The following is a 12,468-nucleotide window of genomic DNA, read 5'->3' on the forward strand; positions in this document are numbered from 1 at the left end:
TTCATACTTATGACCATTGCTGTGTCCTAAAGTTGTGTGATCCCCTTTTGCGAACTTCTCACAAGCAAGTTCATATTTGGGGAAACCATATTCACTTGACAACCGGGTTACTAACTTATCAACTGCAATTATTCCCTTGATAAGATGTTTTTATATTTTTGTAAGCTGCCATGAGTTGCCATGTGCGAATAGGCAGCAATATAAATCTCATAAACAAACAAACAATTTAGGAGCCGAGGTGGCACAGTGGTTAAATGCAGCACTGCAGGCTACTTCAGCTGACTGCAGTTCGGCTGTTCAAATCTCACCGGCTCAGGGTTGACTCAGCCTTCCATCCTTCCGAGGTGGGTAAAATAAGGACCTGGATTGTTGTTGGGGGCAATATGCTGACTCTGTGAACCGCTTAGAGAGGGCTGAAAGCCCTATGAAGCGGTATATAAGTCTAACTGCTATTGCTATTGCTAAACAAACAAACTGTGGCAAGAAAGGTCATAAAATGGGGCAAAACACTTAATGTCTCACTTAACAACATACATTTTGGGCTCAGTTGTGGTCATAAGTCAAGGGCTACCTATACTGCTATAATGCAATTAAAGGGCACGTGCTTAAGGAAGGCTTGTGTGAGACAGTCACTGCTACTTGGTCATTTCAGGCCTTGGCAATCAATTTCTGTCCAGAACAAGAGGATTTGCATTTTATGGAAGGAAAGGACAGGGGAGAAGGTCATCTACGTAAGTCTATTATAATGGTATGTGACAGTGACTTTGGGAGACAAGAGGAAGAGCTGCAGACTAGACAATAGCCAGCCTGATAAACAAAAGTCTGAATCTGAAAGAGGAGACTGGAGAAAAGTATCTCAGAAGGGACTGTCCTTAGTTTTCAGTAGAATAAATGTATAGGATTGGAGAGATACTTTCAGGCTTGAGTCTTTTGCTCTAACTTTACAATAAAGGAAGAAGTAGTATTCAAAACAGCTGGTGCTTCTGTGCCACCTCAAAGGGATGACACCCAATGTTTTCTACCACTGCCCTTCTTTGTTTCAGATGAGATTGAGCTCCTGGAGCGCCTGTGGCTGTCAGGGATTTGCCACAATGACAAAATAGAGGTGATGAGCAGTAAACTGGATATAGACAACATGGCAGGGGTCTTCTACATGCTTTTGGTAGCCATGGGGCTGAGCCTGCTGGTCTTTGCCTGGGAACATCTCATCTACTGGAAACTGCGCCATTGCATGAGGCACACGGGCCGGCTGGACTTTCTACTCGCCTTCAGCAGGGTGAGTTTTTAAAAGAATATGCAATTCCCATATATATACCCCAAAGCTGTTCGCTTCCTTCTGCAGACTTCTTCCTAGCTTCTCTTACTTCTCTCCCTTTATCTAGAGTTGCAGGAATTCTATGATTGCATTGCTCAAATATTCCAAGGAGAAATGGATACAGAAATCAGCAGTTTTAGAATTTTATGGGTTAAAAAACCCATAGGTTTCTGGAGGCTTGGGAGGATGTGTATGTATATAGACAGTGGGATAAGAAATTTCATAAACAAGGGCAAGGAGCTCCCCAAGATTGAAAGCGCAAGTGTTGGGTCTGACATTACCTAAAACTAAATTATGCAAAGGAAATCAACTTACTCAGGTTTGCTTGTTGTATATCATTTGTACAGAACATGGAAGCTAGCTACTTGAGATAAGAATCAGCTATTTTTAGGTCATGCATTCCTTCTTCTATCTTTCTTGATCCCATCTTTACCTAGGCATGTCTACAGATGTACATAAATTGAGTAATAGTCTCACTTTTGAAGCCTACACAACATGTTTTGGTGACAAAAGGACATCTCTTTTCTAAGGAAAACTGGCTGTAGTCATCTGTGTTTGCAAGCTAAAAAATTAACTTGCAAACCTAACTCAGTTGTTAGCACCTTTAACGTAAGAAAAAACAACCCTACTTCTCAGCATTTTAAAAAATTTGCACTTCTTTTTAAATTAAGGGGATGATTAGCATGCTGTCGAATAAATCTGTTTTCAATCAACTTGAGGGGGGGGGGAAATTGGCTGGCTTGCCTAAAGAACTGGAGGTGGCGACGTGCTGATTTGTACGTCTATCAAATGTAGTAACACACTGGGAGAAGGCAGATTTGCTCCCAGAAATGGGGAGCAGAGGAAGAATTGCATCAATCAAATGTTAATGTGATGTTAGCCTGCATCCTACAACTCCATGGCTATATTTTTTTTTAAAAAAGGGGAAATCTAGATTACTGGTGATTAATTTCTAAAAAGTTGGGGACAAGGAGAAAAGTATAGTATAGCCTTTATTGTTATTGTACATCATGTATACAGTGAAATTGGTTTTAGCCTCACTGGTGCAATCCATGACAACAAATACAAACAACATAAACAGTATAAAGAATAATCCCTATGCAAGTCATTAGAAAAAGAAAAAGAAAGAAAATAAAAACTGGTCATACATTTCCACATGTGCATGGAGTGATTGTGCTTGTGTTTAAGAGTCTGACAGCCCATGGAATAGAAGCTATCAATTTGATTTTGAAACCTAGTTTTGAGCTTTTACAAAGACCAGTAAAGGAAGCCTAGGCGGCCTCAAGCTTTGATGTGGTTGTGGAGGAGCAACAGGTAGTCCTTGACTTACAACCATTCATTTAGTGGCTGTTCGAAGTTTCAATGGTATTGAAAAAAGTGACTCTTGACTGTTTTTCACACTTATGACCATTGCAGGATGCTTGGCAACTGGCATGAATTTATGACAATTGCAGAGTCCTGGGGTCATGTGATCACTATTTGTAGTCTTCCCAGGGGCTTCCAAAAAGCAGACAATGGGGGAAGCTGGAGTCGTATAACGACCCATAGTCCAAAAGGTTGTAAAATCAAGCCACTTCCAGCAGTAGTTGTAAATCGAGGGCCATCTGTAGTTTTTTTTTTTTTTTTTGCATATGTCAATCGCTTTATAAAACCAATTAAAGTTACTGTTGTCTAGTACTGAAATTAAGTTTAAAAATGGTGGGAAAGAGCCCATTTATCCACGTGGCAGAAATCCGATCTCCCATTTGATTTCTCTGCTTGCTGTCCTTATCTCTTGTAATCTTAACTGTCTAATTGGATTTCTTCCTTACCTTACCCTTCTTTCTGCTATTCTTCCTCTCTGCTTCTCTCCGTTCATTCTCTCCATTCATCTCCGTTCTCTCCGTTCTTTCTCTGCGATCATTTGTCTATACTAAAGGGCAACTTCAACAACATGAGGAAATGGTCTCTATCAGTAGCAGAAGGCTGTTTGTACGGGAAAATGATCTTTCTTAGCTTCAGGGTGGAAGGGTTTTACATTGGTGTTCCTATAACTGAGTTAAGAGAGAAGATGGGAACTTGTAGAGATTTCTAGCAGATCTGGCTTGGGAATTCTGGGAATTAAAATCCACCCGTCTTAAACTTGCCAAGGTTAAGAAAACTGACATACAGGATGCCCTTGACAGACAGAGGGAAGACCCAATTTGACAATCAAATTGGTTGGAGCCCATATGGGCAGTCCTTCACTTATGACTGTAACAGAACTTTCCCATTACAGTTGTAAGTGATGACAATGGTAAAGCATGACCACCTGATTTAATGACCTTGCTTTACATTGGTCATTAAGCAATACCGTGTTGTTGAGTGAACCACATTTTCGCTCTGGGCTGGTTTTGGCAAAAATTTATATTTCCTTCCAGTTTTCAGCAAGAACATTGTAAAACATTTTCATATCACTGGCAAATGACCAAAACATGCAGTCCAGTTGCCAAGCATCCCAAATGTGGTCATGTGGGGGCCACAGGTCATCGTAGCTCTGGAATTGAGCTGGGGAGATTTGTTGGTACTTTGCTAAGTGATTGTTTGTAAGTCAAGGACTAATCTATACAAAATAAGATAACAGGTAGTCCTGGACCTATGACCACAATTGAGCCCAAAATTTCTGTTGCTGAGTGAGACATTTGTTAAATGAATTTTGCCCCATTTTATGATCTTTTTTGCTACGGTTGTTAAGTGAATCACTGCCGTTGTTAAGTAAGTAACAAGGTTCTTCAATGAATCTGGTTTCCCATTGACTCTGCTTATCAGAAGATCACAAAAGGGGATCATGTGAGCCCAGGATCACGTGGCCAAATTTTGATCACATGACCATGGGAATGAAGCAACAATCATAACTAAAAAACTGTCACATTTTTCAGTGCCATTGTAACTTTAAACAGCCGCTAAATGAACTATCGTTAAGTTGAGGACTACCGGTACTTAAAAAATGCCTCGGAATCCCTCTCTCCAAATTCATATGAAGATAAAAGGGAAGTACAAGAACTATAGCTATTCTAATAAAACTAGGCCTACAGAAGCCTGCAGCTTCTTAGTCTGGTCTACTTTATAGGGCTGACCAGATAAAGAATTCCAATTCTTTTAGAACTCATAGTGCTGGCTTGATACATCTTGACTAGGTATGTTATGCAAGGGTTCATTAGGATGACGCTTGTCAAACTGGGGATTTGATATAAAGACTCAAAAAAGATAAATTGGCTGAGGAATTTGATATTGGATTACTGTGCTCAGAGTAAAGCTGTTGGTTGACGGAGATGACATAGGAAATGGACAGATGGGGAAGAAGTGATATGGTCAGTGAGAAGAGTCACTTGTATCTCACTGAAATTCTTAAATTGCATTTAGAAGAAGATAATTGTGTAAAAGTGGGAAGCAGTGATTTATATTGTCATTATTATTGTTATATGTCAAGAATTATTGCAGATAAATAAAAAAGTGTCTTAACTTGAGTTAGATCCTCGGCTCAGCTAGCTTGGATATCGGCAATCACTGTGAAGGCAGATGTTTTTCCAACCTATTCAAAGATTATGCTGAGAACTCAACTTCGAACTTTCTTGGTAATATAGATAGTTTTTAAGAAGAGATTGGAAAACTGTTTGTCTGAAATGGTATAGGCTTTCCTGCTTGAGCAGAAGGTTGGACTAGAAGATCTCCAAGGTCCCTTCCAACTTTGTTATTCTGTTACTTATGATTGTTTATTTAATGACTGTTCAAAGTTAAGACAGACATCCACCCCCATGACCATGTGATTACATTAACAACTGGTCAATATTTAAGACTGTTTGTAACATCTCATAGTCACCTGACTGCAATTTACAATGTTTTTTTGCTGGAAACTGATGTTTATTTCCGATTTTCTGAAAAAATGCCAATTGGGTACAATGGGTTTGCTTAAAGACTGCTGCAAAAAATGGTTATAAAATCAGGAACTGTCAGGTTGTGATCTGCTTTAACAACCACTATGACTTATGAATGTAATTCTGATCTTAATTATAGTCATAAATTGAGGACACCTGAATTTAATTGTCCTACCTGCCCAGGTGTCATTTTAGCGAGCGCTATCTTGTTCAATTTTTCCAGTGCATTTTCTACACTATAGAAAGTGTATGCTTGCTACAGGTAAAAAACATACCTATAGTTGAAGAACTTATTATATATATATATATATTTATATATATTTCTCCCATTTCTTCCAGGGCATGTATAGTTGTTGTAGCAGTGAAGACCCCAAAATACCAGACCAGCAGCAGTTGCCCATCCTAAATCACACCTACGGACCATCACGAGGTGTACCCCCAGCTCTGCCCAGTCCACCTGGGCCTCCACTCCCTTGTTCCAGCTTCCTGCCTCGTGAACGGCGCATTGTGGAACGGTGGCGTCATGCCCGTAGCCCCAACTGCTACAAGGATTTGTACCCCACTACACCTGCAGAACTCCCTACCACTAAACCGCCACGCCACGCCCTCAAGAGTCCTTTCTCGGATGGCTTCCACCGGTTCTATGGCCCCATCGAACCCGAAGGGCTTTCAGATCATGTCAGTAGCAAAAAAATGGCACCCTGTCAGCTCTCCCCCCCACAGCCTTCCCGCGGGCTGGAAAACCCTCCATCCTACTTTGCTATAGTGAGGGAAAAAGATTCTCCAAATATGCCACCAGTGGCATCCGGTTGGCAACGCAAATCTCTCCGGGGTTTGTATGAAAGTTTCCAAGCAGGAAAGGCAGCTGGCCGAACTTCTGAGGTGAAAAAATATGATGGTCCTTCAAGCAGTTATCCCACCAAAAGCCCTTGTGAGTTGGAAAGGAGCACTTCCCGGTCTTTCGGGAAAGAGCGAAATCGCTACGGCTACACCCGGCTGTCCTACGAGGATGAACGTTCCCCACCGGTCCCCCATTACCGACATGCTGAGGAGGCATCTCTGCCAAGAGCTGAGCCAGAAGCGAAATGCCCAACCACATCAAGCCGCGAGAGGAGCTCCCGGGCTCACATCTGCCGCAGCCATTCCCACCCACTTGCCGTCGGTGCCAGTTTGCGCAGCCAAAGTCATTATGTGGACTTTTCAGACTCTGATTCTGACATCTGTGAGAGGGATAGTGATGGCCACAGCTGCTGGTACCAGTCGCCAGATTATTTCTGCACCTACCCCTCCCGAGAGAGGCAGCTGTTCGCCACGCACAAGCCTCTGCACTACTGGTCGGCCGACAAGTTGGCCAAATGCCACGGGTGTCACGGTCCCTGCCAGCACTGCCTGAGCCTAGAAATGCTCCCGCCACCCACTCCGCCGTGCCGCAAGGAAGCCTTGCATTATTTGAGCTGTTCGGAAGAGCATTTGGAACGCCGGCTGGACTGGGAGCATCGACACTGTAGCCACTACAGCTGCCTGGTTCCTCGGCATCGCCATGGCTTCCACCGACGCTGTCACCATCATTCTTGTGAGATGGGGCCAGGTGGTGGAGTCCTCCACCCGACCTCCCGTAGTCTGGAGGACCTCAGTTCCTGCCACATGATGCGCTGTGGGGCTTCTCATCGACACCAGGGTGGCTTCTCTCCGGAGTGGCTGCCACGCCGGGTGAGTCGAAGCGGGGAGCTTTTTGCCAGGCGTGGTTCGGCCCATTTCTCCAGTCTGGAGTCCGAGGTATGACCAGCGCCAGGTGGGGCGGGCGTGGGGGAGGGGTAGAGAAAGACATTTAAGATGAAATAAGAGGAAAAAAGACTGAATTGTGATTGAGACTCAGAAGGTGGAGATGGCACCGTGGCCCAACTCAAAGAACAAAGGCAATACCACGAAGATGGCCACGGAGCAGGGGATGCAGATCAGGGCCACCAATGAACCCACCAAGGGCATGCTGCCAGGATGCCACCAAGAAGAGATGACATAGTGTCATATCTCCCTGCCACAGAGGGGGGGAATTGTTCAACCAAAAGAGTATCACAGATAAAACCACAGTGGGGACTGGAACCACTAATATTCTCATTAAAAGAAAAGAAAAAAAAACCTAGAAGGGAGAACAGAGATAACATCTCAGAGAGAGGGGCAACACTCTGCTACTGCTACCCCAAGTGCCACCAGAATAGCCCCCCTGACAAAACACCCAATCCCTTGCACCAGCCAATTTGCAGCGGGGGGTGGGGGTACAGGGGAGCTGTTCCCACCTGCGTTTCCATAACAGACCTTTTATATCCAGAAAAAGGGCTTTCCTGCCACTCTGTGGCACATCAGTGGGGTGGGGTCCTCTGGTCGGTGGCAATGGGCTACTGCAACAGCAGGGCTGCTCCTCTTTGAACAAGCACCGAGTAAGGGTCCCAGCAGGTGGGGTCAACTCCCTGTCCTCCCACAGATTGGCAGCTGGAGCAGCCAGTGCCATCAGGCTCCAGGGCAGGGGGTGGGTGGTGGAGGGCCCCCTCCACACTACTGTTTGGACCTTGCGGTGGGAAAGGATGTTAGGAGACAAAACTGTGACTTTGTTCAAACAGAAAACTGTGATATTTTTTCCTGCACATTTTCCTCTTCTCCCGTCTCACTTTCTTTGCTCTTCTTGTGCTTACCTTTATTTCTTCCCTTCCTCCATCGCATATATAAAAATTGCAACCATCGGCCCCCATCGTTAGGGAGATAGCAACCCACGGCAAACAAACACCACCTCATAGGCAGAGACATGCAGACTCATCCATTTGTGTGCTGCGATGGACGTAAATAAGTAAATGAAACAATCGCAGCCCCGCACTTCAGTGCATCCCAACTGACTCATATCCGAAAGGGTCTCTTTTCACAAACCTGAACCACGTATCCACCAGTGCACTGATGCTCCCTCCCAGCTAAGAGAGCGATTATAGGAAATGGTAGAAAACAGGATGAGGATGCTCTTCAATTGACTGAGAGGGCACAGCGCTTCAAAGCCAAACAAAGCCAATAGAAGAAAGATCTGATGCAATAGATAAAATGCTGGATACAGTCATTTCCATCTACTCTCTTAAGCTAATTACGCAGGGTTTCTCTGAGAACACCGGGGGAGCCCAGAAACGGAAGATGTGCACGGAATTGTATGACTTACCCCACCGTCCCTTGCTTGCCAAGGCATGGTTCTGCACCTTTGTATGGGAAACTGAGCGGGCTGCTGCTCCTGCAGACATTTCTTTTGCTTCTTCCCCTACGAAAGGGGCACAAAATCACCGTGCAGGTAGTCCTCAATTAAGGACCACAATTGGGACTAGAATTTCTGTGGCTAAGCAAGGCAGTTGTTAAGGAAGCTGCATCCAGTTTTATGATCTTTTTGCTAAGCGAATCACAGCAGTTGTTAAGTGAACCATACAGTCATTAAGTGAAACCAGCTCCCCCCCCCCATTGACTTCGTTCGTCAGAAGCCGTCGCAAATGGCGATTATATGACTCCAGCATGCTGCAACGGTCAAAAATACACGGAGGCAAGTTTTAATCAAATGGCTACGGAGAGGCTGCAACAGTCATAAGTGAGAGGACCGGTCATAAGTCACTTTTTTTCAGTGCTGTTGTAACTTTGAACAGTCAGTAAGTCAAGGACTATCTATATTTAAGAGTGCTCAGAGGAATGGAAATGTGTCTTCAAATCCCAAGATCTTGATAGAACTCCTGGAAATAAACAGGCATGAAATCTGACTTCGGGTGCCAAATGTAACAGACACAACTAAGAAAGCTCCAGGATTTTAGAGAAATGTGTGCCGTCGTTGATTGGTGGAACCTACTACAACAGATGTGATTAGCTGCCATTGTTGCATTTTCTCAAGGAGTGAGAATTTAAATTAAATGTCTGGAAAACTGCAGTGTGAATGATAAGTAGGTATGATAGGAGGAAGTGTGGAATGACAATAATCCAGGAATCAGCGAGGATTGAAAGTGCTACAAAAAGCAATGTTATTCTTTGCTTCCAGTGTTATTTAGAACTTTTCTCTAGCATGTAGCATGAATCCTAATCAAGTTCAGGGAGAAATGAGATTGGATGGTGTCATCAGGTCACTGCCAGATTTCTGTAAAATAAATCAAGGATCCTCAACTTTTCTGGCCATTTTGGGCTGTCATAAGGACAAAGGACTCTGCCAAGGTGGTATGAACCATCTCTCCCCCTCCACCAAGTCCTCAAATGGAACAGGCCAGACAAGGACATCAAGCAGGGACTATAAAGAATGGCAGAGGAGAACTTTTGAGTGGGGAGAGCTCCTTTCTAGCCCAAGCATCGTTGTCACCAAAGTAATTTATTAGCGGTCCGTCTTTTCCTGATAACCTGATAAAAATCTGTTAGGAGGAAAGGTTTTTGCTTTTGGAGATCGTTTGGGCAGGAAATTCACAGACATAAGCAGAAGAAATATTCAACATCTTCTTTCTTTGCATTCATTTTGTGCTAATATTACCTTCCTTATCAGCCCTATTTTTGGTCATTTGGTATGGCCCTTCTTTTAACACCTAGCTCATGAAATGAGTACATCCATTTTTGAGGTTTATTCCAAGCTCTCGGTTTCCATTTCCATAAATAGGGCAATCAGAGATTCTGCCAAGGAAAAATTTGTGTGGAGGTGGGGGAGGGGGAGTCAGTTTTATCTTTATTTCAGTAGTTGTCATCCCCTGTCCCTACCCCCCCTCCCCCAGCCACAGGCATTGGATCTGCCCAACTCCTCTTTCACTGTGTTTGAGCATATCTGTACGCAATTCTAGGCAGGCTCAGTATTGTATTCGGTGTCAGGCCCAGATTTAGATATCCTGAACTTTCTTAATATTTCTGGCCCATGTAATTGGAAGAAGGCAGTTCAAAAGAGTAAGCTATGTCTGAAGATAGGGGTTTCTCCAGATTTGGAGGTGGGAATTCACTAAATGGATCCTCCTTAAGTTGGTGGACTTCAGATTCTGGGGCTTGATGAGGAGCAGCTCCAATTAATCTACTGTTTTATATTTTCTAAATTGCTCTTAATGGAGCATTGCAGGGAGGGAGGTGGATTTAAAATTCTCATTTCCCAGAGTAATGCTTTGATTGCAAATGTAGCCATTCGGAGTAGGGGGCAGGCCTCATTTGATGCTTAATGCTGGTTTGAGGTCTGCTTGCCAAAGTCGGCCAAGCTTAGTAGGATTCTGGAGGAGAAGAAGGACGAGACTCGCCTGAGTTCCTGCTCTTTCTGGGTAGAAGACTAGAAACAACAAGACCGCCAAGCGAATACTGGATTCTTCCATCTGTGAACCTTCAACAGATTGCCAATTTAAACTTGCCTCAGTGCAGAAGGGGAACCAAATTTCCACACAGTTTCTGCCTCTCAGACAGGACTCCCTGGGCTAGATAGGCCATCAGTCAGACTTAGTAATCAGATTCTCTCCTTGTGCCGTTCTGGAGCCAAGCGATGCCTGTTCGCAGGGCCTTGTTTGAAGCGTTGCACTTCATTTGAGCCTCTTAGTAGGAACAGGAGCTTGACAAATTGAGAAAGATGCAGAAGGCAGCAGCAAGGATGATCAAAGGTCTGGAAGAGGCAATTTATACATCGAGATGCTGAAGGAACTGAGGCTGCTTAGCCCCAAGAAAAATAAAAGGTAGTTGTTGGACAAAGAGAGACCTGGTGGCAGTTCTCACACCTGTTTTAAAGTGTTGGAAAAGAAGAACCCACGAAGGAGACACCAAAGAAGATGATTTTAATGAACTGGAAGGTGAAAGGAGGCCCAAGACATGAGATCTGGATGTGTTCCTCTCATGAACATCACTGAGATTCATAGGAAGCATTGATCTCATGACATTTTGTCACCAATAATGAAAAACACAGTGGTGTCAGTTGTTCCCTGGGCTCCCAACATTTTTCCTTGAGGTGCTTGTGTTCTTGAAAATTAATAGAGTCCTAAGGGGAACGTAAGGGGAGTAAGACTGTTTCTGGGAAAACCAGCTGGTCCTGGCACACCCCAAACTACTCAGCCATAGAACATGCTAAGCTGGTGGGGCGCTGGCTTTAGGAACAGGACATCCTGTCTCAGGGCTGGGGTTGGGTCTGTGGGTCTGCAGAGTCCCACCCAACCCTCCAAGTTCTCCAATACAGTAGCAGCAAGAGTGGCCCAGTGCCAGGTGCCACAATAATACACTGTCACTCCCAAACTGGTGCACATACTGCCAAACAGTGAATTGCAAGAATATATATATATATATATATATATATATATATATATATATATATATATATATATATATATATATATATATATATATATATATATATATATATATATATATATATATATCACACACACACACACACACACCCTCCCCAGTTACACAGCCACAGTCAAGCACAAAGGCATACAAGCACACGCCGATCATGCCAGCAGACAGAGTAGTCCACCTCTGCAACTGAAACCCACGTTGCACCAAACGGACTTAGCGTGCGGTTGAAAGGAGCCTGCACAGCAAAAAAAAAAAAAAAAAAGAGGAACTGCAGTCAATGTCACAAGCACAGCGCCTCCATCCTCAGCGCAGGAAGGCAGGGTCACTGTCAACCACCCATGCATACTCTCTACGCTGACAGTGCATTCTCAGAGAGCAATTGTAGTAGGACTGTGGCTCTCTCGATGTTTTCCCTCTCATGAGGTAAGTGTGTCCCCGCTGTCACTTGTGAAATGTAGCAAAAGATTTCCTTCCCGTTGTGCGTCCCTGGGTCTGGACTCCGTGTCTTGTGTGAAGTAGCCCCTTAGTCTATAGCAGCCAAGGATGGATGGTCATAGCACCCCAGAGAGGACCAGCTCGGATGCCAGCAATTCGTTTTGTGTCCCATGAACTCAGTGACACTGCAGTAGGAACTGAGAAACCGTAGCCTATTTGAAAACGCGGCAGAAAATGCACTTCCATGATGTACATCTCAATCCTTAATTAAGACAGAGATACAACCATACGTGGAAATCCAGACACACACACACACACACACACACACACACACAGTGCCCCTTACATATAGACACCCATCCAGAAGTCCATAATTTCTGCCTCACTCTCCCAATTGTGCTTTTATTCTCTTTTCTCTCTCTCCTCCTCCTCTTTCTCTCTTTCCTCGTGTCTCTCGGTCCCTTTTCCTAGGGGGGGGGGCAATTTAGTAATAACTTTAGAAATGCTGTTTTAGGGAGCGGGTTA

At 44.2% G+C, this 12,468-nt stretch overlaps 1 protein-coding gene across 1 annotated transcript in view; it reads left to right on the forward strand.

Moving 5' to 3' along the window:
* Positions 1-6,990, forward strand: part of GRIN2D (glutamate ionotropic receptor NMDA type subunit 2D) — a 29,913-nt gene extending 22,923 nt beyond the window's left edge. Inside the window, exons 11-12 of the mRNA XM_032237479.1 lie at positions 1,044-1,276; positions 5,548-6,990. Of these exons, the coding sequence (XP_032093370.1) occupies positions 1,044-1,276; positions 5,548-6,990 (1,676 nt within the window). The remainder of the gene's footprint in view (positions 1-1,043; positions 1,277-5,547) is intronic.
* The last annotated feature ends 5,478 nt before the right edge of the window (positions 6,991-12,468 follow it).

This window comes from Thamnophis elegans, chromosome Z (genome assembly GCF_009769535.1).
Source record: "Thamnophis elegans isolate rThaEle1 chromosome Z, rThaEle1.pri, whole genome shotgun sequence".
In the NCBI taxonomy this organism is placed as follows: Eukaryota; Metazoa; Chordata; class Lepidosauria; order Squamata; family Colubridae; genus Thamnophis; species Thamnophis elegans.